General features: G+C 39.0%; 1 protein-coding gene across 3 annotated transcripts in view; it reads left to right on the top strand.

Annotated features, from left to right (window-relative positions):
- The window catches only part of wdr70 (WD repeat domain 70), a 103,716-nt gene that overhangs the window by 76,113 nt on the left and 1,097 nt on the right, over nt 1-26,506 (top strand). For all 3 annotated transcript variants that reach the window (XM_087269993.1, XM_087269992.1, XM_087269991.1), the window contains exons 14-17: nt 7,585-7,685; nt 9,361-9,440; nt 14,407-14,523; nt 18,304-18,466. In XM_087269993.1, coding sequence (XP_087126119.1) covers nt 7,585-7,685; nt 9,361-9,440; nt 14,407-14,523; nt 18,304-18,466 — 461 coding nt within the window. The remainder of the gene's footprint in view (nt 1-7,584; nt 7,686-9,360; nt 9,441-14,406; nt 14,524-18,303; nt 18,467-26,506) is intronic.

Genomic DNA, 26,506 nt, shown 5'->3' with positions numbered 1-26,506 from the left:
TCACTAACTCACTCCCTCACTCACTCACTCCCTCACTCACTCACTCCCTCACTCACTCACTCACTCACTCACTAACTCACTCCCTCACTCACTAACTCACTCCCTCACTCCCTCACTCACTCACTCACTCCCTCCCTCACTCACTAACTCACTCCCTCACTCCCTCACTCACTCACTTACTCACTCACTCACTCCCTCACTCACTCACTCACTCACTCACTCACTCACATACTCACTCACTCACTAACTCACTCCCTCACTCACTCACTCACTCACTCACTTACTCACTCACTCACTCACTCACTCATTCACAACCCAGCACTAGCAAACACACATACACTTTTTCACTCACACACACACACTCATTCACTACGGCCAATTTCTGTTTTACCCAATTCACTTACAGTATTCAACCCACGCAAACACTTGTGCAAGTGTCAGCGAGATCTGTGTTTTCTACAGGTGGTTTGTCAACCCCACTCACCTGTGTGAGGCACAGTCAGAAATGCAATGCTTTGAGCATCGTATAGTTACATTGTAATGACGTAATCAGTCATTCATAATTATTCATTCATTCATTTTCTTTTTGGCTTAGTCCCTTTATTAATCAGGGGTTAGCACAGCGGAATGAACCGCCAACTTATATCCAGCATATGTTTTACGCCGCGGATGCCCTTCCAGCTGCAACCCATCTCTGGGAAACATTTATACACACTCATTCCCACACATATAGTACGGACAATTTAGTATACCCAATTCACCTGTACCGCATGTCTTTGGACTTGTGGGGGAAACCGGAGCACGCGGAGGAAACCCACGCCAACACGGGGAGAACATGCAAACTCCACACAGAAACGCCAGCTGACCCAGCCGAGGCTTCTTGCAGGGAGGTGACAGCACTGCGCCACCGTGACACCCCATTCATAATTATTTACTCTGTTTTCTAAAGTAGCTCAGCCAGCACTTGTGCAACGAGCTCAGTGTTTACTGGAGAAGATATTAAAGCCTCTTCAGTGCAGAGTAGAAGATCAACACTAGATGTTTAGACATCGGGATGAACAGCGATTTAACCATGAAGAACATTAAATGCAGACCCGAATATCCCAATATATCTGTGAACTTCTAAAGGAGAGTTGTATGGCTGAGCGGGGCCAAACCGGAGCTCAGTGGAGCCGTGGATCAGCGCTGTGTTTTGGAGGAAAGAGACAAGGCTTATAGATGCTTTATTCCTGCAGGAAGAGTAAATCTAAGCAGTATAAAACACATCAGTGCCTGCGTTTGAAGAATCTGGGGTTCATTGGTACAGATTGTCAAGGATTGGCTGAAGTCTGGTCAGTCAGCTTGCAGAATTCATCCTCATCCACCGAGGCTTGGTTAAGGGTTATTTTTGCAGAACTAGGGCTGTGTCCGAAACCGCATACCTCCATACTATACAGTACGCTAAAATCAGTATGTGAGCCGAGTAGTATGTCCGAATTCATAGAATTCGAAAATCTGTATGCGAGAAGTACCCGGATGACTTACGACTTCCGGCGAGATTCTGGAGTGCGCATCGCGTGCATGCTGGGCTATCCCATGATGCCCCGTGAGCAAATTCATAAATGGGAGTAAAGCGACGCAAGTAACGCAAGTAGGTCACGTGACCATGACAAAATGACGGATGTATTACGTCAGAATTCCATTCATACTTTTCACATTCATACGGTATAGAACGCACTTTTCTAACGGCCGAGTAGTACGTTTAAATTCAAATTCGGACGCAGCCTAGGACTAAAACCAGCACAGGCTAATTGGAGATATGTGCCCAGGGCTACATTCTTGAGAACCGACAAATATGTACCCTGGACTTCGCTGTCCTGCAGTTTTTGTTTTTACACATCTGTAAAGTCTGTGTTTACTGAAATAAAAAACAAAAGAAATCACAATAAATGAAAAAATTTAATTAAACCAACAACAGTCACCAGTTTTGTTTCCACGCACCTATTTTTTATGGCCATTTTGCATATGCGCATAAAGAAACGGTTGATTGAAACGCCATGATGCGCATAAATTTTGAAAATAAGCATACAAAAACTTATAGTTGGATAAACTTTTTATTCGTTAGGAAAAGATGCACATAAACTGCGATGGAAACACTTTTACAGCACAAATTCCAGCATGCGCATTAAAAAAAATGTCATGTGATTTTGTTATAAGAGATCATGTGATGACGAAAATGTGTGTGAATGGACAATTTAGCTGGCCGAGCCCACTTTAAACCATCTGAACTGTTGTTTTGATCATTCTAAAACACCTTACCGTTTAAGTATTAATGGTATTATATTACTATTGACCTCCAGAATCAAGAGCGTCTGTGCTCCGCATCTGACACCTTCAAACGCCACCGCACGTTCACTGCGTTTCAGGATTGCCTTCTGAGGCGCAAGTCATTTATCAGATGAAGAAAAGATTGACGCACTGCAGCAAATTCTGTTTTTACTGTTAATATTTGGCGGCTGTTTAATCGAGAAGTGACGATTTTGTTGGATGGAAACGCTGCTGTATTCGCACGTCTTTTATGCGATAATCCAGTTTTCGCATAAAGTTCATTCGCATTGTTGGATGGAAACTTAGCTACTGATAAGTAATAATAAAACAAAAATAGTTAATATTTTTATAATAATAAAATTTAGCAAAAATGAATAATAGAAGTGGCGAGGCAGTGGCGCAGTAGGTAGTGCTGTCGCCTCACAGATAGAAGGTTGCTGCTTCGAACCTCGGCTCAGTTTGCGTTTCTGTGTGGAGTTTGCATGTTCTCCCTGCGTTCGCGTGGGCTTTCTCTGGGTGCTCCGGTTTCCCCCACAGTCCAAAGACATGCGGTACAGGTGAATTGAGTAGGCTGTGTGTGTGTGAATGTGTGTGTGGATGTTTCCAAGTATTGGGTTGTGGCTGGAAGGGCATCCGCTGCATAAAAACTTGCTGGATAAGTTGGCGGTTCATTCCGCTGTGGCAATCCCGGATTAATAAAGGGACTAAGCTGACAAGAAAATAAATGAATGAATGAACATTAGAGATATTGGTCAGTGTCTCGTCCACTTGGAGATGATGAGTGCTGATTTCTCCTCCATTATTAGCAGTAATCCGCCTCTGGTTTGGTCTGAACACCTCTGGACCGTCCTGAGCGCTGCAGTTATTTATAGCAGAGTGAGCTATTTACAGTGTTTATCCAGCACGTCTCTCTGCAAACCACTGAAGAATTTAAGTGCTGTCTTTATGAAGTGCTGCGCCTGCGGGATGTCCCGTGTCAGGAAGAGCCACCAATCATGCGAGTGTAAACACTTACTGAAACCCTGCGCGGGTTCAGCTTTGAGCCCTGCTGGAGACTGTCAATACTGCACTGACGCTCACAGCACTGCCACTGTCAGGTGTGTGTGTGTGTGTGTGTATTTGCATTTGTGTGTATGTGTGCTTTTGTGTGTGCACATTTGTGAGTGTGTGTCACATGCACATGCAAACTCCACAAAGAAATGCCAACTGACCCAGCCAGGACTCGAACCAGGGATCTTCTCGCTGTGAGGCGACAGTGATAGCCATCGTGCCGTCCCAATGATCATTTTTTTGGAAGAAATAGTAATGAAATGTGTAAGGTGAAGATCAGCTGGTCTGTTTATAAGCTGACAGAAGCGATCTGCTGATGAATCGACTGATCTTCATGGCTTTAAAACACTCCAGTGTCCCTGCATCTGTGGTTACACTCAGTAAGCAGCGGTGAGTTCGGTGAACTGATGACCTTCACAGCCAATCACAGTCATTTCTGTTGAGCATGTGAACACAATGGCAAATCAGCGCTGATTAAAAACGTGCACAACAGCGCTCAAATGTTAGCGGGAAATGGACGTTTTTAAAATTTCAGTGCCGATCGGGACCGAATTCTTGAATCATGACAAAACTAGATCAATATGACACGCATTATCTTTAGGTAGTTGAATAAATGACGATACAAAGAATGCAATATCTTTGCATGAAAGAGGATGATTTTAATATTAAAATTCCATGTGAATCTGAAGATTTTGTGCAAAATGCTGGGTCTGGTAATAGGGAAAAATTAGTTTTTGGTGTTTTGAGGGATAAAGAGCTGATTCTTACCTATAATTATTTCAGCTGACGCAGGACTCTTACACCTTTAACAAAGTCACATTTATGGACTTTTCAAGCATTTTCCAGGTGCATTTTCAAACTGTTCCAGCATTTTTCAGTTGTCTTAAATGTTTAAGTTATAAAATTCAAATTGAAACTGAGAAACTCAAATTGAAGCTAAGAAATTCAAACTAAGAAATTCAAAATTAAACTAAGAAATTCAAATTTAGAAATTCAGATTAAGAAATTCAAATTGAAACAAAAAAATTCTAATAAAAAATAAATTCAATTTAAGAAATTTAAACTAAGAAATTCAAATAAAGTAATTTAAATTTAAACTAAGAAATTCAAACTAAGAAATTCAAATTAAGAAATTCAAATAAAGTAATTTAAATTTAAACTAAGAAATTCAAACTAAGAAATTCAAATTAAAAAATTAATATTTAAGCTAAGAAATTCAAAGTCAAATTAAGAAATTCAAATTAAAAAATTCAAATTCAAATTAGGAAATTCAAATTGAAACAAAAGAATTTAAATTAAAAAATTCAAGTTCAAATTAAGAAATTCATATTCAAATTAAGAAATTCTAATAAAAAAAAAATCAAATTCAAATTAGGAAATTCAAATTGAAACAAAAAAAAATTTAAATTAAAAAATTCAAGTTCAAATTAAGAAATTCAAATTCAAATTAAGAAATTCTAATAAAAAAAAAATCAAATTCAAATTAGGAAATTCAAATTGAAACAAAAAAAAATTTAAATTAAAAAATTCAAGTTCAAATTAAGAAATTCAAATTCAAATTAAGAAATTCAAATTAAAAAAATTAAATTCAAATCAAGAAATTTAAATTCAAACTAAGAAATTCAAATTTAAACTAAGAAATTTAAATTCAAACTGAAAAATATAAATTAAGAAATTCAAACGAAGAAATTCAAATTCAAAATAAGAAATTCAAATTCAAATCAATTTTTTAACGGCATATTAAAATCCAACTTTATTAAATTACAATAGTCAATAATTCAAATTAACCCAATTCAAATTCAGATTGTCTTGGCATATTATTAGCTCCATAAAAACTCAATAAATATGCGCAGATTGTGTGTGTCCATTGCTGAAGGCACCTGTGCAGGTCATTACTCTACATCGTGATCCGCAAACATACAGATGTGCTCCATCTAAAGCCTCCGCGCTCGCATGATATCCGCAATCGAGCAAAGACTAAAGCAGATTACGCTCGCGTTCGGCCAAAAAAGGCTCAGCTGGAGGCACATTTCAGATCCACGGCCAAATCTCCCAGATCTTTCCTAAATAATCAATTAGTGGTCCACATGCCCACGGAGACGGATTAACCCGTACATCCCGTTAAGTCAATCAGGCCCGGAGAGACGGGACGGGGGGAGGAGGGAGGGTCTAAAGCCGGATTCTAGGTCAGCTCTGCGGGTTTGAGCTCAACAGCTGGAGGATAAGCAGATTTCACCCAAATGCCTCCGCAGGTCTCTGCTGATCTGGGTTCTGTAGGAAGAGAAGTTCCTGCACATACTGCTGTCACTCACTCATGCAGAGCTCATAACTTCCTCAAACCATAAACGCATTAATGGAAGCTTCCAATATGAGGACATTTATTATGATCCTTCTGCTCAAAACTCATCTGGACTCCAGTACCTGCTGCTTGTTCTTCAGGAATTTGGATAACAGCATCTAAAATGTGTGTATATATGTACTGTATATGAACAGTGCTCAGCATAAATGAGTTCGCCATTGTGAAAAGGAATTATTTATAGAATAATTATTGAAATAAATGATTGGATAAGAAGTTATTAAACAAATAAATGTATTAAAATAATATTTTAGTCACCGAACATCTTTAGAAATGGACATATAATACATTTAATGCATTTGTAGAGCCTCCTATAGAATATGCATATATAATGTGTATACTGTATATATAGGCACACACACAAACACATAACACATGTACGCACACATGCAAACAAACATATGCACACATACACACCCATAGTCACAAGCATACACACACAACCACGCGGATACATATACACACGCACATACACACACGCATACAAACACACACACACACACACACACACACACACACACACACACACACTAAACTGCACACTAAAACGCTGACACAAACATATGCAGACATAAACACCCATACTCACACGCACACACACATGCAGACACACACATGCGCGCATAAAGACAGAGACACATATACACACACAAAGCAAACACATGCTGTGCACACATACATGCATGCACGCAAATGCACACACATACATACACACAAGCACACATACATATGTGCACACACATGCACACAGACACACACACACACACATATGCACACACATCCATACTCGCACGCATATACAAACACACACAGACACAACGGAAGCATATATACACGCACATGCACACACAAAAGCATACAGATGCACGCATGCATACAAGCACACACATACACACAAACGCAGACACAATCATGCACACACTCACAAATTCACACACACGCATATATGCACACAGACACCCATACTTGCACACACAGACACCCACTTAAACACAAATGCACACACAAGCATGCACACAAACATGCACATAGACACACAAACACGCATAGGGGTACACACGCACAAATACACACACAATTAAACACACATTTACGCATACATACCCACACGCATACACACACAAAAGCAAACAGATACATGCATATGAACACACAAACACATACTTACACAAATGCACACAGAAACGAAAACACAAACATGCACACACACATATGCACACATATACACCCATACTTGCACACATGCATGCACATACACACGCTTAAACACAAATGCACACACACATTCTCACACACATACACACATACACAAACACAAACACATACATACATGTACTCATACATATGAACACAAAAACATACACACAAACATGCACACATATACACACACAACTGCACACATACTTACACACACACACACATACATCAACTTAAACACAAATGCACACTCACATTCTCACACACACACATACACACACGCGCACAAATGCACACACAAACAAGCACACATACACAGACACACAAACATGCACACATATATACACACACAACTGCACACATACATCCACTTAAACATAAAAGCACAGAAATGCACACACAGACACACAAATGCAAACACACATACACACAAACAAGAACATAAAAAACACACATAAGTGTGCACACACGCACAAACATACACACAACACACACACACACAATTACACAGACACAAACACACTCCTGGCAGAAGCTGATTTGTCACAGAGAGTCTTTGAGATCCGGGCCTCGTCCCGACAGCCAAATATAGTCAAGTGGAGATGAGCAGGAGGACGGCAGATATCAGACACACACATACTCACACACACACTCTCTGTCTTTGTGTTTTTCAGAGCGTGGTCCGCTGTCTTTGGCACCCCAAGCTCAATCAGATCATGGTTGGGACGGGAAACGGCCTGGCCAAGGTTTACTACGACCCGGTCAAGAGTCAGAGGTGCACTTTCTCTTTTACCCTGATCCCTGTTCAGTAATGTGATCAGCCACAGTCAGAGTCACGCATCACTCCATTAGTTCAGAGAAATCAATGCTCTGAGTATACAGGCATGCTGACCGGCACAGGTTAAATGTTCAAGCTTAAAAGAAGAAGTGAAAACAGCGTTATTTTAAAAACCACATTTGTAAAAAAAAAACTGATATAATATTATATTGTATGTAAAATGAGTTCACCCCTCACAGATCCCTGTTTTAAATGAATATTTTATATAAGATGCTTTACAATATTTGTGCGTTTGCATTAGATTAGTCAGTACTGAAGCCAAATCTGGAACTAATCTAACAAAACAACAGTGCAACAGTTCATATTTGTATGATGAATATGTTCGGAAGACATATTAAATATCGTTTTAATTTCTGCTTGACATCAAATGTTTATAATGTTTATTTTGATAGCTCACATTGCTATGCTTAACACAATAATTAAAGCCCAGCCCCTACTTAATATTCAGTTTCAGTTGGAAGTCCATCAACACACCGAAAGAAAGCTCCACCCCCTACTTAGTATTCAGTTTCAGTTAGAAGTACATCAACATATTGAAAGCCCCGCCCCTTACTCAATATTCAGTTTCCGTTGGAAAGTACATCAACATACTGAAGTAAAACCCCGCCCCCTACTTAATATTCAGTTTCAGTTGGAAGTACATTAACATACTAAAATAAAGTCGCACCCCATACTCAGTATTCTGTTTCAATTGGAAGTACATTAACATAGTAAAATATAGCCCCGCCCCTTACTCAATATTCTGTTTCAATGGGAAGTACATTAACATAGTAAAATATAGCCCCGCCCCTTACTCAATATTCTGTTTCAATGGGAAGTACATTAACATAGTGAAATAAAGCCCCGCCCCTTACTCAATATTCTGTTTCAATGGAAAGTACATTAACATAGTAAAATATAGCCCCGCCCCTTACTCAATATTCTGTTTCAATGGGAAGTACATTAACATAGTAAAATATAGCCCCGCCCCTTACTTAATATTCTGTTTCAATGGGAAGTACATTAACATTAACATAGTAAAATATAGCCCCGCCCCTTACTTTATATTTTGTTTCAATGGGAAGTACATTAACATAGTGAAATAAAGCCCCGCCCCTTACTTAATATTCAGTTTCCGTTGGAATGTACATCAACATACTGAAATAAAGCCCCGCCCGCTACTGAATTTTTAGTTTTAGTTGAAAGTACATCAACACAATAATTAAAGCCCCGCCCCTAACCAATATTCAGTTTCAGTTGGAAGTACATCAACATACTGAAATAAAGCCCCGCCCCCTACTTAATATTCAATTTCAGTTGGAAGTACATCAACATACTGAAATAAATCTCCGCCCCCTACTCAATATTTAGTTTCATTTGGAGATACTGTACTGTTGTTTTGGGAATTAATCAAATGAGAAATGTTAAAATAGCAACTGAAATCTTTCTTTGTAGTAGTTTTAGCTTGTTTTACAGCAGATTCTGCATGATAATATTGTGTTTTGTGTGTGTGTGTGTGTGTGTGTGTGTGTGTGTGTGTGTGTGTGTGTGTGTGTGTGTGTGTGTGTGTGTGTGTGTGTGTGTGTGTGTATGTGTGTGTGTTTGTGTGTGTGTCTGTGTGTGTGTTGTTCAGAGGTGCGATATTGTGTGTGGTGAAGAGTAAGAGGAAGGAGAAACATGCAGAGACCCTGACACAGGATTACATCATCACCCGTGAGTACAGTACACACTCACACACACTTCAAATTGTAATCAGTGTGTGGGCACTGAATTTAAAGAAACAAATTAAATGTAGTAACATTCAACCCGTTACAATTGTTTGCAACCACTTAACTTAAAAACACTGAGTAAATCCAATGAACCGTTTTTTAGTGAATTCATGCAAAAAATACTGTTATTATTTGTATTTTGTTTTAAATTATATGCTCACCGGCCACTTTATTAGGTACACCTGTTTAACTGCTTGTTAACGCAATGATAGCTGTGTGATGCTATCATGTCAATATGGAGCAAAATCTCTGAGGAATATTTCCAGTAGCTTGTTGAATCTCTGCCATGAAGGATTAAAGCAGATCTGAAGGCAAAAGGGGTCCAACCCGGTACTAGTAAGGTGTACCTAATAAAGTGGCCGGTGAGAGTGTGTTGTCATGTTGTTCTGAATGCATTATAGTAAATATTTCATGTGAGATCTGCATATCTATCGTGCTGCTCTAACAGATGTCATCAGATGTAGTGTTAATGTAGAATAAAGTGCTGTGTGTGTGTGTGTGTGTGTGTGTGTGTCAGGGGTTTGAGTGTACACAGATGGACAGAGCAGCATTACTGTCAGATGAAGATGCTGCTGCCCTGTCCTGCCCTCAGAGGTGCCATCCTACATTCAGCCCTGACATAGACCCATTAACCAGCTCAGTGTGTGTGAGAGAGGGTGTGCAAGTGTGTGTGCTTTTGTAAGTGTGTGTGTGTGAGAGTGTGAGAGTGTTTGTTTGCATTTGTGTGTGTGCTTTTGTGAGTGTTTAAGTGTGTGTGTTTGTGTGAGTACATGTCTGCTTGTGTGAACGTGTGTGTTTGTGTGTATCTGTGTGTATGTATGCTTTAGTGAGTGCGTGTGTTTGAGCGTGTTTGCATTTTTGTGTGTCCTTTGGTGTGTTTTTGTGTGTCTTTAAGTTTTTTGTGTACATGTTTACATTTGTGTGTGTGTGTGTGTTTGGATTTTTGTGTACCTGTGTTTGTGTGTGTGTGTTAGCATTTGTGTGTCTGTGCGTTTGTATGTGTTTACGTTTGTGTGTTCATGCGTGCACACTTTTTTGAGTGTGTGTATGTCTGTATTTTAAGTGTGTTTGTGTGTGGCTTTGCATTTGTGTGTACTTGTGTGAGTGCTTGTGTGTGCTAGCGTTTGTGTGTTTGTGCCGTTGTGTGTGCACACTTTTGCGAGTGTTTATGTGTGTTTATGGTTGTATGTGTGTGTTTGCATTTGTGTGTACTTGTGTGGTTGTTTGAGTGTGTGTGTATGTGTGTGTGTTTGAGGGAATGAGTGTGTATGTTTACATTTGCGTTAGCATGTTGTCTGTGTATGTGTGATTTGTTTGTGCGTGCATTTGTGTGTGTGTGTGTGTGTGTGTGTGCGCACACTTTTGTGAGTGTGTCTGTGTCTGCATGTTTTTACTAGTGTGAGCATGTTTACATGTGTTTGTGTGTGTTTGCATTTGTTTGTGAGTGTGTGCGTGTGTGTGTGTATGTTTATTTTTTAGTGTGTGTGTGTTTGTGAGTTTGTGAGTGTGTGCGTGTGTGTGTGTATGTTTATTTTTTAGTGTGTGTGTGTGTTTGTGAGTTTGTGAGTGTGTGAGAGTGTGTGTGTGTGTGTATGTTTAGTTTTTAGTGTGTTTGTGTGTGTGTGTTTGTGAGTTTGTGAGTTTGTGAGTGTGTGAGTGTGTGTGTGTGTGTGTGTGTGTGTGTTTGTGAGTGTGTGAGTTTGTGTTTGTATGTGTGTGTGAGAGTGACTGAGTTTGAGAGTCTGCATGTGTTTGAATGTCTGTGTATGTGTTTGAGAGAGTGTGTGTTTGTGTGTGTGTGTGTGTGTGTATTTCCGAGAGAGTGTGTTTGAGTGTGTATGTTTAATGTGTAAGTTTGAGCGGGTGTGCATTTCCAAGAGTGTGTGTGGGTTTGAATGTGTGTGCGTGTTTGTGAGAGTGTGTGTTCATGTGATTGTATGTTTGAGTGTGTGTGCAAATTTGAATGTGTGTATGTGTGTGTGTGTGTGTGTGTGTGTGTGGATTGGTGGGTGTGTGTGCGCGCATTTCTGAGAGCGTGTATGAGTGTGTCTGTGTGTATGTATTCGAGTATGTGTGTTTGTGTATTTGAGTGTGTGTAAGTGTGTGTGTGTGTGTGTGTTTGCGCTCTCTGAGTGCTTTCCATCGGATTGCCCTGCACAGTCTCTCACCCGAGGGCCACGATGCCATTAGCGCGCGCCACTCGTCTGCCACGCGTGTGCCACGAGAGCGTCCGACACACACACACCAATCACCAATGGCAGCAGTCCTGAACCTGGAGACCTGAAAGTGTGACGTAAAACACACCACCGAAAACCACGCAGGAGCAGAAGTAATGGACATGTGTCACCGCCAACCTGTTTGCTTAATGTAGCGTGACCAGAATTAGCAACACAAGTCCCCAATGGAAAATCGCTCCATCTTTCCTCGTGAGCCTGGAGTAAAACACACTCACACACACACACACACACACACACACACCAGTCTCTGCAGGCATTATTTTGGTTGTGTTTGTCAAACTGTAAAATGTGTGTGTGTGTGTGTGTGTGTGTGTGTGTGTGTGTGTGTGTGTGTGTGTGTGTGTGAATGAAGAGTCAATAAGAGCGTGCTGTGTGTTGCTGTGGCGAGTCTGAGGAGTGTAGTATTACTGTTAGTGTTGTCAAACCATTGATCCTGTCCAATTCATCAGGTTGTACAGGTGTGTGTGTGTGTGTGTGTGTGTGTGTGTGTGTGTGTGTGTGTGTACTCATTGTTTTAATTAAGCATATATAAGAACGAGCAGTGGTTCGCACGTTCGCCTCACAGCAAGAAGGTCGCTGCTTTGAGCCTCAGCTGGGTCAGTTGGCGTTTCTGTGTGGAGTTTGCATGTTCTCCCCGTGTTGGCGTGGGTTTCCTCTGGGTGCTCCGGTTTCCCCCACAAGTTCTAACACATGTGGTACAGGTGAATTGGGTAAGCTGGGGGTTTCCCAGAGATGGGTTGCAGCTGGAAGGGCATCCGCTGCGTAAAACACATGCTGGATAAGTTGGCGGTTCATTCCGCTGTGGTGACCCCGGATTAGTAAAGAGACTAAGCCGAAAAGAAAATGAATGAATGAATGAATGAGAAATATATAAAATGCCAAAAAATAACCAAAATATTGACATATATATGTATATTTATATTGATATATGATTGATATTCAAAATAAATGTTTAATTTATAAATATGAATCAACATTTCACAGAACATGTATATGCAGTGCATCTGGAAAGTATTCACAGGCTTGAATTTTTCCACATTTTTTAATGTTATCCAAAATGGATTAAATTGATTGATTTCCTCAACATTCTACACACAATCCCCCATAATGACAATGTGAAGAAAGAGTTTTAGAAATTGTTGCAAACTTATTAAAAATTAAAAAGCTGATAAATCACATGTGCATCAGTCTTCACAGGCTTTGCTCAATACTTTGTTGATGCTCCTTTGGCAGCGATTACAGCTTCAAGTCTTCTTGTATATGATGCCACAAGCTCTGCACACCTGTCTTTGGGAATTTTTGCCAGTTCCTCTCTGCAGTACCTCTCAAGCTCTATCAGGTTGAATGGGAAGCGACGGTGTGCAGCCATTTTCAGATCTCTCCAGAGATGTTCAATAGGATTCAGGTCTGGGCTCTGGCTGGGCCACTCAAGGACATTCACCGAGTTGTTGTTGTGCCACTCCATTGATATTTTGGCGGTGTGCTTCAGGTCATTGTCCTGCTGGAAGATGAAGCGTCGCCCCAGTCTGAGGTGGAGAGCACTCTTGTGCAGGTCTTCATTCAGGATGTGTCTGTACATTGCTGCATTCATCTTTCCCTCTATCCTGACTAGTCTTCCAGTTCCTGCTGCTGAAACACATCCCCACAGCATGATGCCAACACCACCATGCTTCACTGTAAGGATGCTGTTAGCCTGGTGATGAGCGCTGCCTGCTTTTCTCCAAACAGTTCAGTTTGAGTCTCATCAGAGCAGAGAGTTTAGTTTCTGATGCTCTGAGAGTCCTTCAGATGCAAACTCCAGGCGGGGAGTGGTTTCCGTCTGGCCACTCTACCATACAGATGCCTGATTGGTGGATTGCTGCACAGATGGTTGTCCTTCTGTAAGGTTCTCCTCTCTCCACAGAGAAACGCTGAAGCTCAGACAGAGTGACCATCGGGTTATTGATCACCTTCCTGACTAAGGCCCTTCTCCCCCGATCACTCAGCTTAGATGGCCGGCCAGCTCTAGGAAGAGTCCTGGTGGTTAAACATCTTCCACTGATGGATAATGGAGGCCGCTGTGCTTATTGGAACTTTCAGAGCAGCAGAAATGTTTCTGTCACCTTCTCCAGCCTTGTGCCTCCAGACAATCCTGAGGTCTACAGACAATTCCTTTGTCTTCATGCTTGATTTGTGCTTTGACATGCACTGTCAACCCTGAGCCCTTATATAGACAGGTGTAGCCTTTTCAGATCATGTCCAATCAACTGAACAAGGTGAACTTCAATGAAGCTGCTGAAACATCTCCAGAATGATCAGTGGAAACAGAATGTAGCTGAGCTCAATTTAGAGTTTCACGCCAAAGGCTGACTGACAATGAACAGTCTGTGTGCTTGTATCCCATTGAAGTGAATAATTTTGACTTTAATTGTATATTATGTAAGTACAAGCTTTTATTTTGGCTGTGATGGATGGCGATGAGTCTTTTGACAGCAAATGTTCATGTATTTTAATGACACTGAACTGAACTCCAACTCTGAAGCCTGGACTGAACCTGTTTCAGTTTTCTAGAACTTTTATGTGAAGCCGCTTTGACACAATCTGCATTGTAAAAGCGCTAAAGAAATAAAGCTGAATTGAATTGAACTGTAGTTATGTTATGTTATTGACGCTGAATGACTCTGTTTCTCGTAGCTCACGCACTGCCCATGTTTCGTGAGGCCCGGCAGCGCAGCACCAGGAAACAGCTGGAGAAAGACAGACTGGATCCACTCAAATCCCACAAACCCGAGCCGCCTGTGTCTGGTCCAGGTAAAGCAGATCTCTTCACCACACATGAACACAAACCAATCATTCTGTTCACACACGACATGTTAGATGCACTCCAGCTGCACCAGCTCCAGATTCACTTTCAACCCTTTTCTTTTTTAACTGGAACTGGAATTAAAGTGAACTGAATATGTTCATGTAAATTAATGCAGAAATGTGATCGGGGACATTTAGTTCTGCCAATTACTGTTTAATTTGTTGCTAAACTTTTTTAAACCACTAACAGAGTTGACGACACTGACAGTTGATGCTGACAGAGTTGACGTTAGCAGAGTTGATGACGCTGACAGAGTTGACGTTAGCAGAGTTGACATTAGCAGGGTTGACATTAGCAGAGTTGAAAGACAGTAACAGAGTTGACAGTGACAGAGCTGATAGTAACAGAGTTTACTATAACAAAATGGATTATAACAGAGTTTACGATAGCAGAAATGACGGAGACAGAGTTGACAATAACAGAGTTGACACTATCAGAGTTGACAAAAACAGAGTTGACACTAACAGAGTTGACGATAACAAAGTTGACACTATCAGAGTTGACAAAAACAGAGTTGACACTAACGGAGTTGACACTAACGGAGTTGACGATAACAGAGTTGACAGTAACAGAGTTGATGATAAAAGAATTGAAGATAGTAGAGTAAACACTAACAGAGTTGATGATAAAAGAATTGAAGATAGTAGAGTTAACACTAACAGAGTTGATGATAAAAGAATTGAAGATAGTAGAGTTAACACTAACAGAGTTGACAAAAACAGAGTTGACGATAACAGAGTTGACACTAACAGAGTTGAAGATAACAGAGTTGACGATAACAAAGTTGACACTAACAGAGTTGACGAAAACAGAGTTGACACTAATAGAGTTGACGATAACAACGTTGACAGTAACAGAGTTGAAGAGAAAAAAAATTGAAGACAGTAGAGATGACACTAACAGAATATACGGAAACAGAGTGGACGATTAAAGAATTGAAGATAGTAGAGTTGACGATAACAGAGTTGATGATAACAGAGTTGACAGTAACAGAGTTGACAGTAACAGAGTTGACAGTAACAGAGTTGACGATAACAGAGTTGACGATAACAGAGTTGACGATAACAGAGTTGATGATAACAGAGTTGACAGTAACAGAGTTGACAGTAACAGAGTTGACGATAACAGAGTTGACGATAACAGAGTTGACGATAACAGAGTTGACGATAACAGAGTTGATGATAACAGAGTTGACGATAACAGAGTTGACAGTAACAGAGTTGATGATAACAGAGTTGACGATAACAGAGTTGACGATAACAGAGTTGACGATAACAGAGTTGATGATAACAGAGTTGACGATAACAGAGTTGATGATAACAGAGTTGACGATAACAGAGTTGATGATAACAGAGTTGATGATAACAGAGTTGATGATAACAGAGTTGACGATAACAGAGTTGACGATAACAGAGTTGACAGTAACAGAGTTGACGATAACAGAGTTGATGATAACAGAGTTGACGATAACAGAGTTGACGATAACAGAGTTGATGATAACAGAGTTGACGATAACAGAGTTGACGATAACAGAGTTGACGATAACAGAGTTGACGATAACAGAGTTGACGATAACAGAGTTGACGATAACAGAGTTGATGATAACAGAGTTGATGATAACAGAGTTGATGATAACAGAGTTGACGATAACAGAGTTGACAGTAACAGAGTTGACAGTAACAGAGTTGATGATAACAGAGTTGATGATAACAGAGTTGACGATAACAGAGTTGACAGTAACAGAGTTGATGATAACAGAGTTGACGATAACAGAGTTGACAGTAACAGAGTTGATGATAACAGAGTTGATGATAACAGAGTTGATGATAACAGAGTTGATGATAACAGAGTTGATGATAACAGAGTTGACGATAACAGAGTTGACGATAACAGAGTTGATGATAACAGAGTTGATGATAACAGAGTTGATGATAACAGAGTTGACAGTAACAGAGTTGATGATAACAGAGTTGACGATAACAGAGTTGACAGTAACAGAGTTGATGATAACAGAGTTGATGATAACAGAGTTGACAGTAACAGAGTTGATGATAACAGAGTTGACGATAACAGAGTTGACGATAACAGAGTTGACGATAACAGAGTTGATGATAACAGAGTTGACGATAACAGAGTTGATGATAACAGAGTTGATGATAACAGAGTTGATGATAACAGAGTTGATGATAACAGAGTTGATGATAACAGAGTTGACGATAACAGAGTTGATGATAACAGAGTTGATGATAACAGAGTTGATGATAACAGAGTTGATGATAACAGAGTTGACGATAACAGAGTTGACGATAACAGAGTTGATGATAACAGAGTTGATGATAACAGAGTTGACGATAACAGAGTTGACAGTAACAGAGTTGATGATAACAGAGTTGACGATAACAGAGTTGACAGTAACAGAGTTGATGATAACAGAGTTGACGATAACAGAGTTGACGATAACAGAGTTGACGATAACAGAGTTGATGATAACAGAGTTGACGATAACAGAGTTGACAGTAACAGAGTTGACAGTAACAGAGTTGATGATAACAGAGTTGATGATAACAGAGTTGATGATAACAGAGTTGATGATAACAGAGTTGATGATAACAGAGTTGACGATAACAGAGTTGACAGTAACAGAGTTGACAGTAACAGAGTTGATGATAACAGAGTTGATGATAACAGAGTTGACGATAACAGAGTTGACAGTAACAGAGTTGACAGTAACAGAGTTGATGATAACAGAGTTGATGATAACAGAGTTGATGATAACAGAGTTGACGATAACAGAGTTGACAGTAACAGAGTTGACAGTAACAGAGTTGACAGTAACAGAGTTGATGATAACAGAGTTGATGATAACAGAGTTGATGATAACAGAGTTGATGATAACAGAGTTGACAGTAAACACAGTTAAACGCATCCTGTGAGGAACAATTTGTTCAAATATGCACCTTCTTCTTTCATGAAGACCTGTTGTGTGTGCGAGTGTGTTTTCAGTGCTCTGCTGCAGACTTCAGTAAACACTGAGCTCCATTACAGTAAAGTCCTGGCAGAGGATCAGCTCTGGCCGTCTGTGTTTTACTCAGTGCAGGATATCAGTCTGTTTAATCCCAGAGTAAATACATGCAGGAGGGTTTCTCTGTGTTTCTGTCTACTGGTTTAGGTGGTTCGTGAGACTCCAAGTTTATTAGATTCAGCTTAAAATCTTATTTCATGTTCTACAGAAGAAAAAGGCACCTGTGTCTAAAAGATATGGACGTAGTATTCCGTATGGATGTAGTATGGATGTAGCGCTTCATGAGGTTTTTGACAATCACAATTGTCCTCAGTTTTGCTATGTGAGTTGGGTTGGTAGGGTCATTTAATAAGCATTTTTACTGAATAAAACACATTATTGACCTTATTCTGCAATGCAGAAGTGCTCTTGTTTTTCAAACTTATAACTTAGCTGCCCATGGGAGAAATGACTAGGAATAATAAACGGCAGAAAATGGTCAAACTGCTCGCTCTACAAACTAATGTGTCATGACTAGACATATAAAGGGGAATAATATAATTACAAAAACATCAGTTTGGCACATCAAGCAGCAGAACGAGCTGATTTTAACATCTAGAAATCAATGGAAGTGAACTCTTACATGAAGAATAAGGTCAATAGAGTGTCCTCATAAATCACCGAACCAACATATGTGTGTGTGTGTGTGTTTGTCCTGGGACAGGTCGAGGTGGTCGTGTTGCGGCTCATGGTGGTACTCTGTCGTCCTTCATCGTCAAAAACATCGCCCTGGACAAAACCGACGACAGCAACCCGCGAGAGGCCATCCTGCGTCATGCCAAAGAGGCGGCAGACAACCCGTACTGGGTCGCCCCGGCCTATAAAAAGTAAGACACAGAGCAGAGGCGCGAATGTTAGCTTAAAGTGACAGATAGACGAGCGCTGGTCCCGAATGAGCTGCAGCACACGTCACTGTTTCTGCTGCTGCTGCACAAACCTGTCTGTTTACATCAAGATCTTTCAGCTTTACACACACACACACACACACACACACACACACACACACTGTGTTTGCAGTTTCAGACGCATTTTAACATTTGCATCTGTGTGTCAGGTTAGTTTTAGCTAATGTTTAATCGATCGTTTTCTTTTAAATGCTAGTGAGTGTAGACATGAATACTTTACCACTTAAATATGATAAAAAATCCATCTCCATCCATCCATCCATCCACTCATCCATCCATCTATCCATCCATCCATCCATTCACTTGCGTATCCACTCATCCATCCATCCACTCACTCATCCATCCATACACTTTTTATTTACTCACTCTTCTATTCATTTATCCATCCATCCATCCATCCATCCACCCACCCACCGCCCACCCACTCATCTATCCATCCATCCATCCATCCATCCACCCACCCGCCCACCCACCCACTCATCTATCCATACATCCACTCATTCATCCATTAATCTGTCCACTTATACATCCATCCATTCATTCACTCATACATTTACTCATTCATCAACTCTTCCATCTATCCATGAATCAACTCATCATCCATCCATTCCTCAACTCATCCATCCATCCATACATTTATCCACTCCTCCATTAATCCACCATTTCATCTACTCATCCATCAACTCATCTATTCATCATCTCATCCATCCACTCATCCATGTATCCATTTATCCATCCATCCATCCATCCATCCACTCATTCATCAACTCATCCATTCTCCCATCTATCCATCCATCAACTCATCCATCCGTCCTTCCATCCATCCATCCATTCATCCATCCATCCATCCATCCATCCATCGATCCATCCATTCATCTATTCATCTATTCATCTATTCACTCATCCCTTCTTCAATCCATCCATCCATCAACTCATATATTAATGAACTCATCCATCCGTCCATCCACCCATCCACTTATCTATCTATCCATCCATCAACTCATCCATCAACTCATCCATCCATCCATCCATTCATCCACTCATCCATCCATCCATCCATCCATCCATTCATCTATTCACTCATCCTTTCTTTCATCCATCCATCCATCCATCCATCCATCCATCAACTCATATATTAATGAACTCATCCATTCATCCATCCGTCCATCCACTCATCCACTTATCTATCCATCCATCAACTCATCCATCCATCAACTCATCCATCAACTCATCCATCCATATATCCATCCATCCATCCATCCATCCATCCATTCATCCACTCATCCATCCATCCATCCATCCATCAATTCATCTATTCACTCATCCATTCTTCCATCCATCCATCAACTCATATATTAATGAACTCATCCATTCATCCATCCGTCCATCCACCCATCCACTTATCTATCCATCCATCAACTCATCCATCCATCCATCCATCCATCCGTCTATCCACTCATCCATCCATCCCTTCAACATTTTATTTTTTGTATACAGTTTTGTACTATTTTACTATTTATTTAATAATTATCAATATAATTTTACATGGTTCAGTGAATTTCCTTCAATCAGTGGTTCATTCAGTGTTTATGTAAATTTAGTTTTAACTCATAGTTTTAGCTTTATTTTGAGTTATCATTCATTTTTAAATGTTAATATTATTTTCTTAAGTTAAGAGTTGTTAATATACACAGACACAAGCATTTATTCACTTTTACTTCCATACAGTACCTAGATATTCATGCAATTATTCTCAATGGAATTTAATGTGTGTGTTTTTGTGTCATGGGTATGACAGAGATATTACTGGAGAAGGTGACTTATGAGGACATTACTGATATCACCATTTTCCAAAAGACTTAAGACAAAATTAGGCAAGTGTGATTTGTGTGTGCGTGTGTGTGTGTGTGTGTGTGCGTGTGTGTGTGCGTGTGTGTGTGCGTGTGTGTGTGTGTGTGTGCGTGTGTGTGCGCGTGTGTGTGTGTGCGCGTGTATGTGTGTGTGTGTGTGTGTGATTATTTTCAAACAGGATTTTCCATTCTAGTTCTCATTTCGTGAGTTTTGTTGAGCTATTTTTACTGGTACTCCAGTAGTCATTAAAGCACAAGTGTGTGTTCATAATCAGCGCTCCTCACATCTGCCATATTGAATATTGTCCCTCTCACTGATGTCTTCTGGGATTTTCTTGTGTCTTTTTGAGTTTGCGGCTTCATAATTCAGCCGTTGTGTGGTAGCATCTGACAGCTGGCAGGTGCACAGGTGTGGCTGGAGATCAGGTGTGACAGAGCGGGTCACATGACACCAGTGTGTCACACCTTCACATTCACACCTCAGCTCACAGATGCATCAATGTTTCAGCCACGGCTCACATTACACACAGTCACAGGTGAAGCGGCACCGTCCCAAAATAACAAACACGCTGACCCCCAAAACTGCTTCAACTCTCAATGCTCACCAAAACACTGCAGCACTCAAATGACAATAACCATAGTGTCTGTGGGGTCTTTTAAATGATATTAAAATAAAGTTTTTTAGATGTGAGTATCAGTATTGTTAGTTTTTAGGATGTCTATAAGCTATAGTGCTCCAAAACACTGACAGAATTCACGTTTAGAAGATATAAACTGATATAAACATGTAAAGCTTGTCACTTTCGCCTAAATTGATCAACCGCATGCTTGTCAACATTGGGATGTGAAAATAAGGGATCACCTTGCTAAATCTGTTCATGTGGAGCTGTTTCATTGTAAATAACTTTAGAAAAACATTAGAATATAGCCTTAGAAGAAGCTGGAAATATAAGTTTAGCCTGTTAAAATTAATAGCTATTATAAAGAAATTAAATCAAGTAATTACAACCATCTCTAGGGTTTACAGAGAATGTGGAAATCTCCAGTGAGCGGCAGTTCTGTGGACGTAAATGCCTTGTTGAGGCCAGAGGAGAATGGCCAGACTGGTTCCAGCTGATAGAAAGGCAACAGTAACTCAAATAAGCACTCGTTACAACCGAGCTCTGCAGAAGAGCATCTCTGAACACACAACACGTCCAACCTTGAGGCGGATGGGCTACAGCAGCAGAAGAGCACACCGGGTGCCGCTCCTGTCAGCTAAGAACAGGAAACTGAGGCTACAATTCACACAGACTCACCAAAACTGGACAATAGAAGATTGGAGAAACGTTGCTGCTCTGATGAGTCTCCATTTCTGCTGACACATTCGGATGCTCGGCTCACAATTTGGCCTCAACAACATGAAAGCATGGATCATCCTGCCTTGTATCAGCGGTTCAGGCTGCTGGTGGTGGTGTAATGGTGTGGGGGAGATTTTCTTTGGGTCCATTAGTACCAATTGAGCATCAACGCCACAGCCTACCTGAGTATTGCTGCTGACCATGTCCATCCCTTTATGAGCACAGTGTCTCCATCTTCTGATGGCTACTTCCAGCAGGATAACGCACCATGTCATAAAGCCTGAATCATCTCAGACTGGTTTCTTGAACATGACAATGAGTTCACTGTACTCAAATGGCCTGCACAGTCACCAGAGCTCAATCCAATAGAGTATCTTGTTAAATCTCTGCCATGAAGGACTCTCTGAAGGCAGTTCTGAAGGCAAAAGTGGGTCCAACCTGGTACTAGTAAGGTGTACCTAATAAAGTGGCCATTGAGTATAAATGAATTACAGATTTTAACTATTATTTTATATTTGTTTTTTTTTTCATTTTTGTTAAATGTTTATTGGTGTAAAAAATCAAAGTAAGTCAAGTCTCGTTTTAAACTTTAAATCATTTCTTATCTGCTCCTTTTTAGGATCTCTGTGCTTTGAGGCTTATCAGATCAAACCTCCGTGGTGGTTGCCAGAGATACAGTTACTCTGTTATGATCTTCTTCATACTCCACTGATGGATCGCATCCTGAATTTCTTTTTAACTCAATGCTAAAATAAGATATGAAGTCCCCCAAATTACACTACCTGTCACAGGCCGCCTGATTCCTTAAAGCTTTTCCAACTTGCTGGAATTTTAATGCATGTGGAAGCAGTCCCAGGTTTATGCTCTGTTTACGTGCGCTGAGATGTGCGTTTGTATTTACATTCTGGCTGGACTGTATGCGTCCCGGTAAAGCGGGAGTGTGTGCTTATACTGCTGAAATATGCCGGCCGATAAGGAGCTGTCAGGAGTTTTATCTGCACATCTCTCAGTCTTCTGTCGGATGTTTATCAGGAGGAGAACACATGGATCTGTTTTTACTGCACCGCTGGCAGAATAAAATCACGCTAACAAAAAGCTGTCTAGCGTGACCAGATCAGAGCCGAACGCCAAACAAACACCGAGCCTGAATATATATAGTGCTCAGCATAAATGAATACACCTCATTATGAACATAAATATTGTACCCATTTCTCAGTGAAAATAGGTCATATACAGTTGAAGTCAGAAGTATTTGCCCCCCTGTATATATTTTTCCCCCAATTTTTGACTAGAGAATTCTTTTTCAACACATTTCTAATCATAATACTTCTAATAACTCATCTCTAATAACTGATTTCTTTATCTTTGCACTAGTATTCAGCTTATAAAATTGACCCTTAAATGTATGTTTTTTAAAATTAAAAACTGCTTTTATTCTAGGCGAAATAAAACAAATTAGACTTTTTCTAGAAGAAAAAATATTATCAGAATTATTGGGAAAAATTCCTGAATCTGTTAAAGATTATTTGGGAAATATTTGAAAAGAAAAAGAATTCACAGGAGGGCGAATAAATTTACCTTTAACTGTATATTGGTGCATTTGATCGAAACTGACTAAATAAACAGATTTATCCATTAAAATTATATTTTAGTCACCAAACATTTTTATAAATAGACATATAAAACAATTAAATTAATGCAAAATATTGCACACACAAAAAAACATTGCAATAAACATTGACAAAGGTTTCAAAAAAACAACAAGAATAATATTTAAACTCAAAATAACAACACAATTTGAATAATAATAATAATAATAAATACTACAGCAATAACATATTTGTCTAATCTATGTACTTTTCAACGTCCTATGTACTTTTTCAATGTAGATTTGTGAAATGGCTAAAAAACATTAAAGATATTATAATTTTGTGTTAAATACAGCTATTAAAATGAGAGAACAGCAATAATTGAGTCATAATGAAAGATTACAACTAATATTCAATAAAGGTTCCCGAAGTCAAATATGAGGATTAATTATTGAGGATGTTAATAATTGAATGTTCATTTGTTGAATTAATGAATTGTTTGCTTTGAGTTACTTGAGTGCATCATTAGTCTCTCACCAGTACTTTGTTACTAGTTTGTCTGTGTGTGTTTAGTGTGTCTGTGTGTGTGTTGTGTTTGCCGGTGTGTAATTGTATCTGGTCATTAGTGGAGAGAAGAGCTCACTCTATTACTACAGTAATGACACAAGGACGCTAATAACACAGAGAGCTAATGATCCTGATGCTCTCGTACACACACACACACACACACACACACACACATACAAACAGAGTGACATTTGAGCAGGTGTGGTGTGAATCGAGGTCAGCTTAGTTGCGTCTCTCGTGTCGTCTGTCTTCAGGGTTAGTCCAGTTTTTTTAGTTTGTTCTCTCGTGTTTTTGCTCGTAGATAATATTAGATGTTTATCATTTTAGACAAACTCCTTCTAGGCATACTAGCCTGTTAGAAACAAATGTTCATTCTGTTTTTGTATTAAAATGAAAGTAAATACTATGCACTTTGAAATTTCTATTTAGTTGGACACCGCTTGGTCTCCACGGGGTTTTAAAATATCTTAAAATTCAAAAATGAAGTTTTAGGCCTTAAAATATCTTAAAATTATTGAAATTTGAATATGATTTTAAACAGGTCTTCATTTTCAATCACCAACAATCCATCTAAAAAAAACATATTTATTATAACTTTATTTACCAAAGTAGTTTTTTTAATAATAATAATAATAATGATAATAAAAGTTATGTTAAAGAAAACTAGGGTTTGCTTGTTTTGACACATTATTTAAAAGATGTGGCTATGAAATAACTAATTAGAAAGTTTTTGAATGGAGCAAGTAAACCCAATCGAGCTATTAGAATAAAGTCTTACTGTTTAACCCTGCATAAGTCTGTAATTTCATTCATAATGGTCATAAAAGGTCTTTAAAAGTCTTACTTTTGACTTTGTGAAACCTGCAGAAACCCTGAATACAGCTGACTGAAATAAGTTGAAGCTCAAAGTGCTCACTATAAATTAATAAGCATTAATTAACAGCCTCTATAATATTCAGGTCTGGACCCTGTGTAGGCCATTTCATGACTGTCTGTGTTTCATCAGCGGTTTTCTTTCTCCAGAAAGGATTTCGCTGCAATTAGCTGCTCTATATCATGCTGAAAATGAAAACTATTAGCACTTACAGAAGGAATAGGAAGGAATATTTAGGACTAAAATCTCCTAAATTTACTGAACTATTGTCTTGTAGGTATAAAATTATTTTTAAACAGGTCTTCATTTTCCTATGTCCATGTAAAGCTACCCAATCCATTCACCAACAATCCATCTTAAAACAATTTAAACAAAACCCCATATATATATATATATATATATATATATATATATATATATATATATATATATATATATATATATATATATAATTTTTTTTTATTATTATTATGTTGAAAAATATGTATAAAACTAAGCGTTGCTTGAAAAAATAAGTAAATAATTACAACGTTTTTGGATGGGGCAAGTAAACCCAACTGAGCCATTTAAAAACATCCTTAGTGTTTAGCCCTGCGTAAGTCTGAAATTTCATTCTTAATGGTCCTATAAAGGTTGTAATTTGTCTTAAGTTTGACTTTGTAAAACCTGCAGAAACTAATGTTGACTGAGATGAGTTAAAGCTCAAATTGCTCACTGAAAATACATAAGCATTATTTAACAACCTCTAAAATATTCAGGTCTGGACCCTGTGTAGGACAAAAAACCCACAAAACCCCATTTATTACTCTATTTACCTATATATATATATATATATATATATATATATATATATATATATATATAATTTTTTTTTTTAAAGAAAAGTTATGTTAAAAATATGTATAAAACTAGAGGTTTATTGTAAAAATAAATAAATAAATAAATAAAAATAAATAAATAAATAGATAAATAAATAAATAAATAATTACTAAGTTTTAGTAAACCCAACTGAGCCATTTAAAAAATCCTTTAGGTTTAGTTCTGAATAAGTCTGAAATTTCATTCATAATGGTCTTAAAAAGGTCTTAAAATGCTTTAAGTTTGACTTTGTGAAACCTGCAGAAACCCTGAACACAAGAGTATAATAAATGTTGCTCTGCAGCTGACTGAGATAAGATGAAGCACAAATTGCTCACTCAAAATAAATGAGAAGTAAAACTGGAGCAGAAGTCGTCATAGTTGGTAAACAAAAAATTGCATACAAAAAAAAGTGTGTGTGATTGTGTGTGTGTGTGTGTGTACTCATGTGCCTCAGTGCTACACAGCAGATGTTGTGTTTTAATCAGCTGTGCTGGACTGACAGTAGGGAAGTGGATTAATCTGAGCGTCATGTTCTTGTACTCTCTGTGTTTGTCTGTCACAGATTCATCATGTCTTCTGTCCTCATACAGATGCACGTGTGCTGCAGATGCATGAATGTGTGTGTGTGTGTGTATTCCTCACGTTTTGGGGACCCCTCAAGTATAGAAACACTTGTAGTACCAGTAGCACCCCTCTATATTGTTTCCCCAATTTCTGTTAAATTTTTTTGGCCACTCTTTATTTTGATGGTCCGTTTGTTGAGTTTAAGTTACATTGCAACTAATTCTCATTAGATTATAAGTAGATTGTTAGGTTGGGGTTAGGGTCATGTACTTGCAAACTTTCCTATAGTCAGTTAAATGTCTGTTAAAGGAGCAGTA

Source organism: Danio rerio, chromosome 10 (genome assembly GCF_052040795.2).
Source record: "Danio rerio strain M-AB ecotype USA chromosome 10, GRCz13ab, whole genome shotgun sequence".
NCBI lineage: Eukaryota > Metazoa > Chordata > Actinopteri > Cypriniformes > Danionidae > Danio > Danio rerio.
This window is presented reverse-complemented; position numbering and strand designations above follow the sequence as displayed.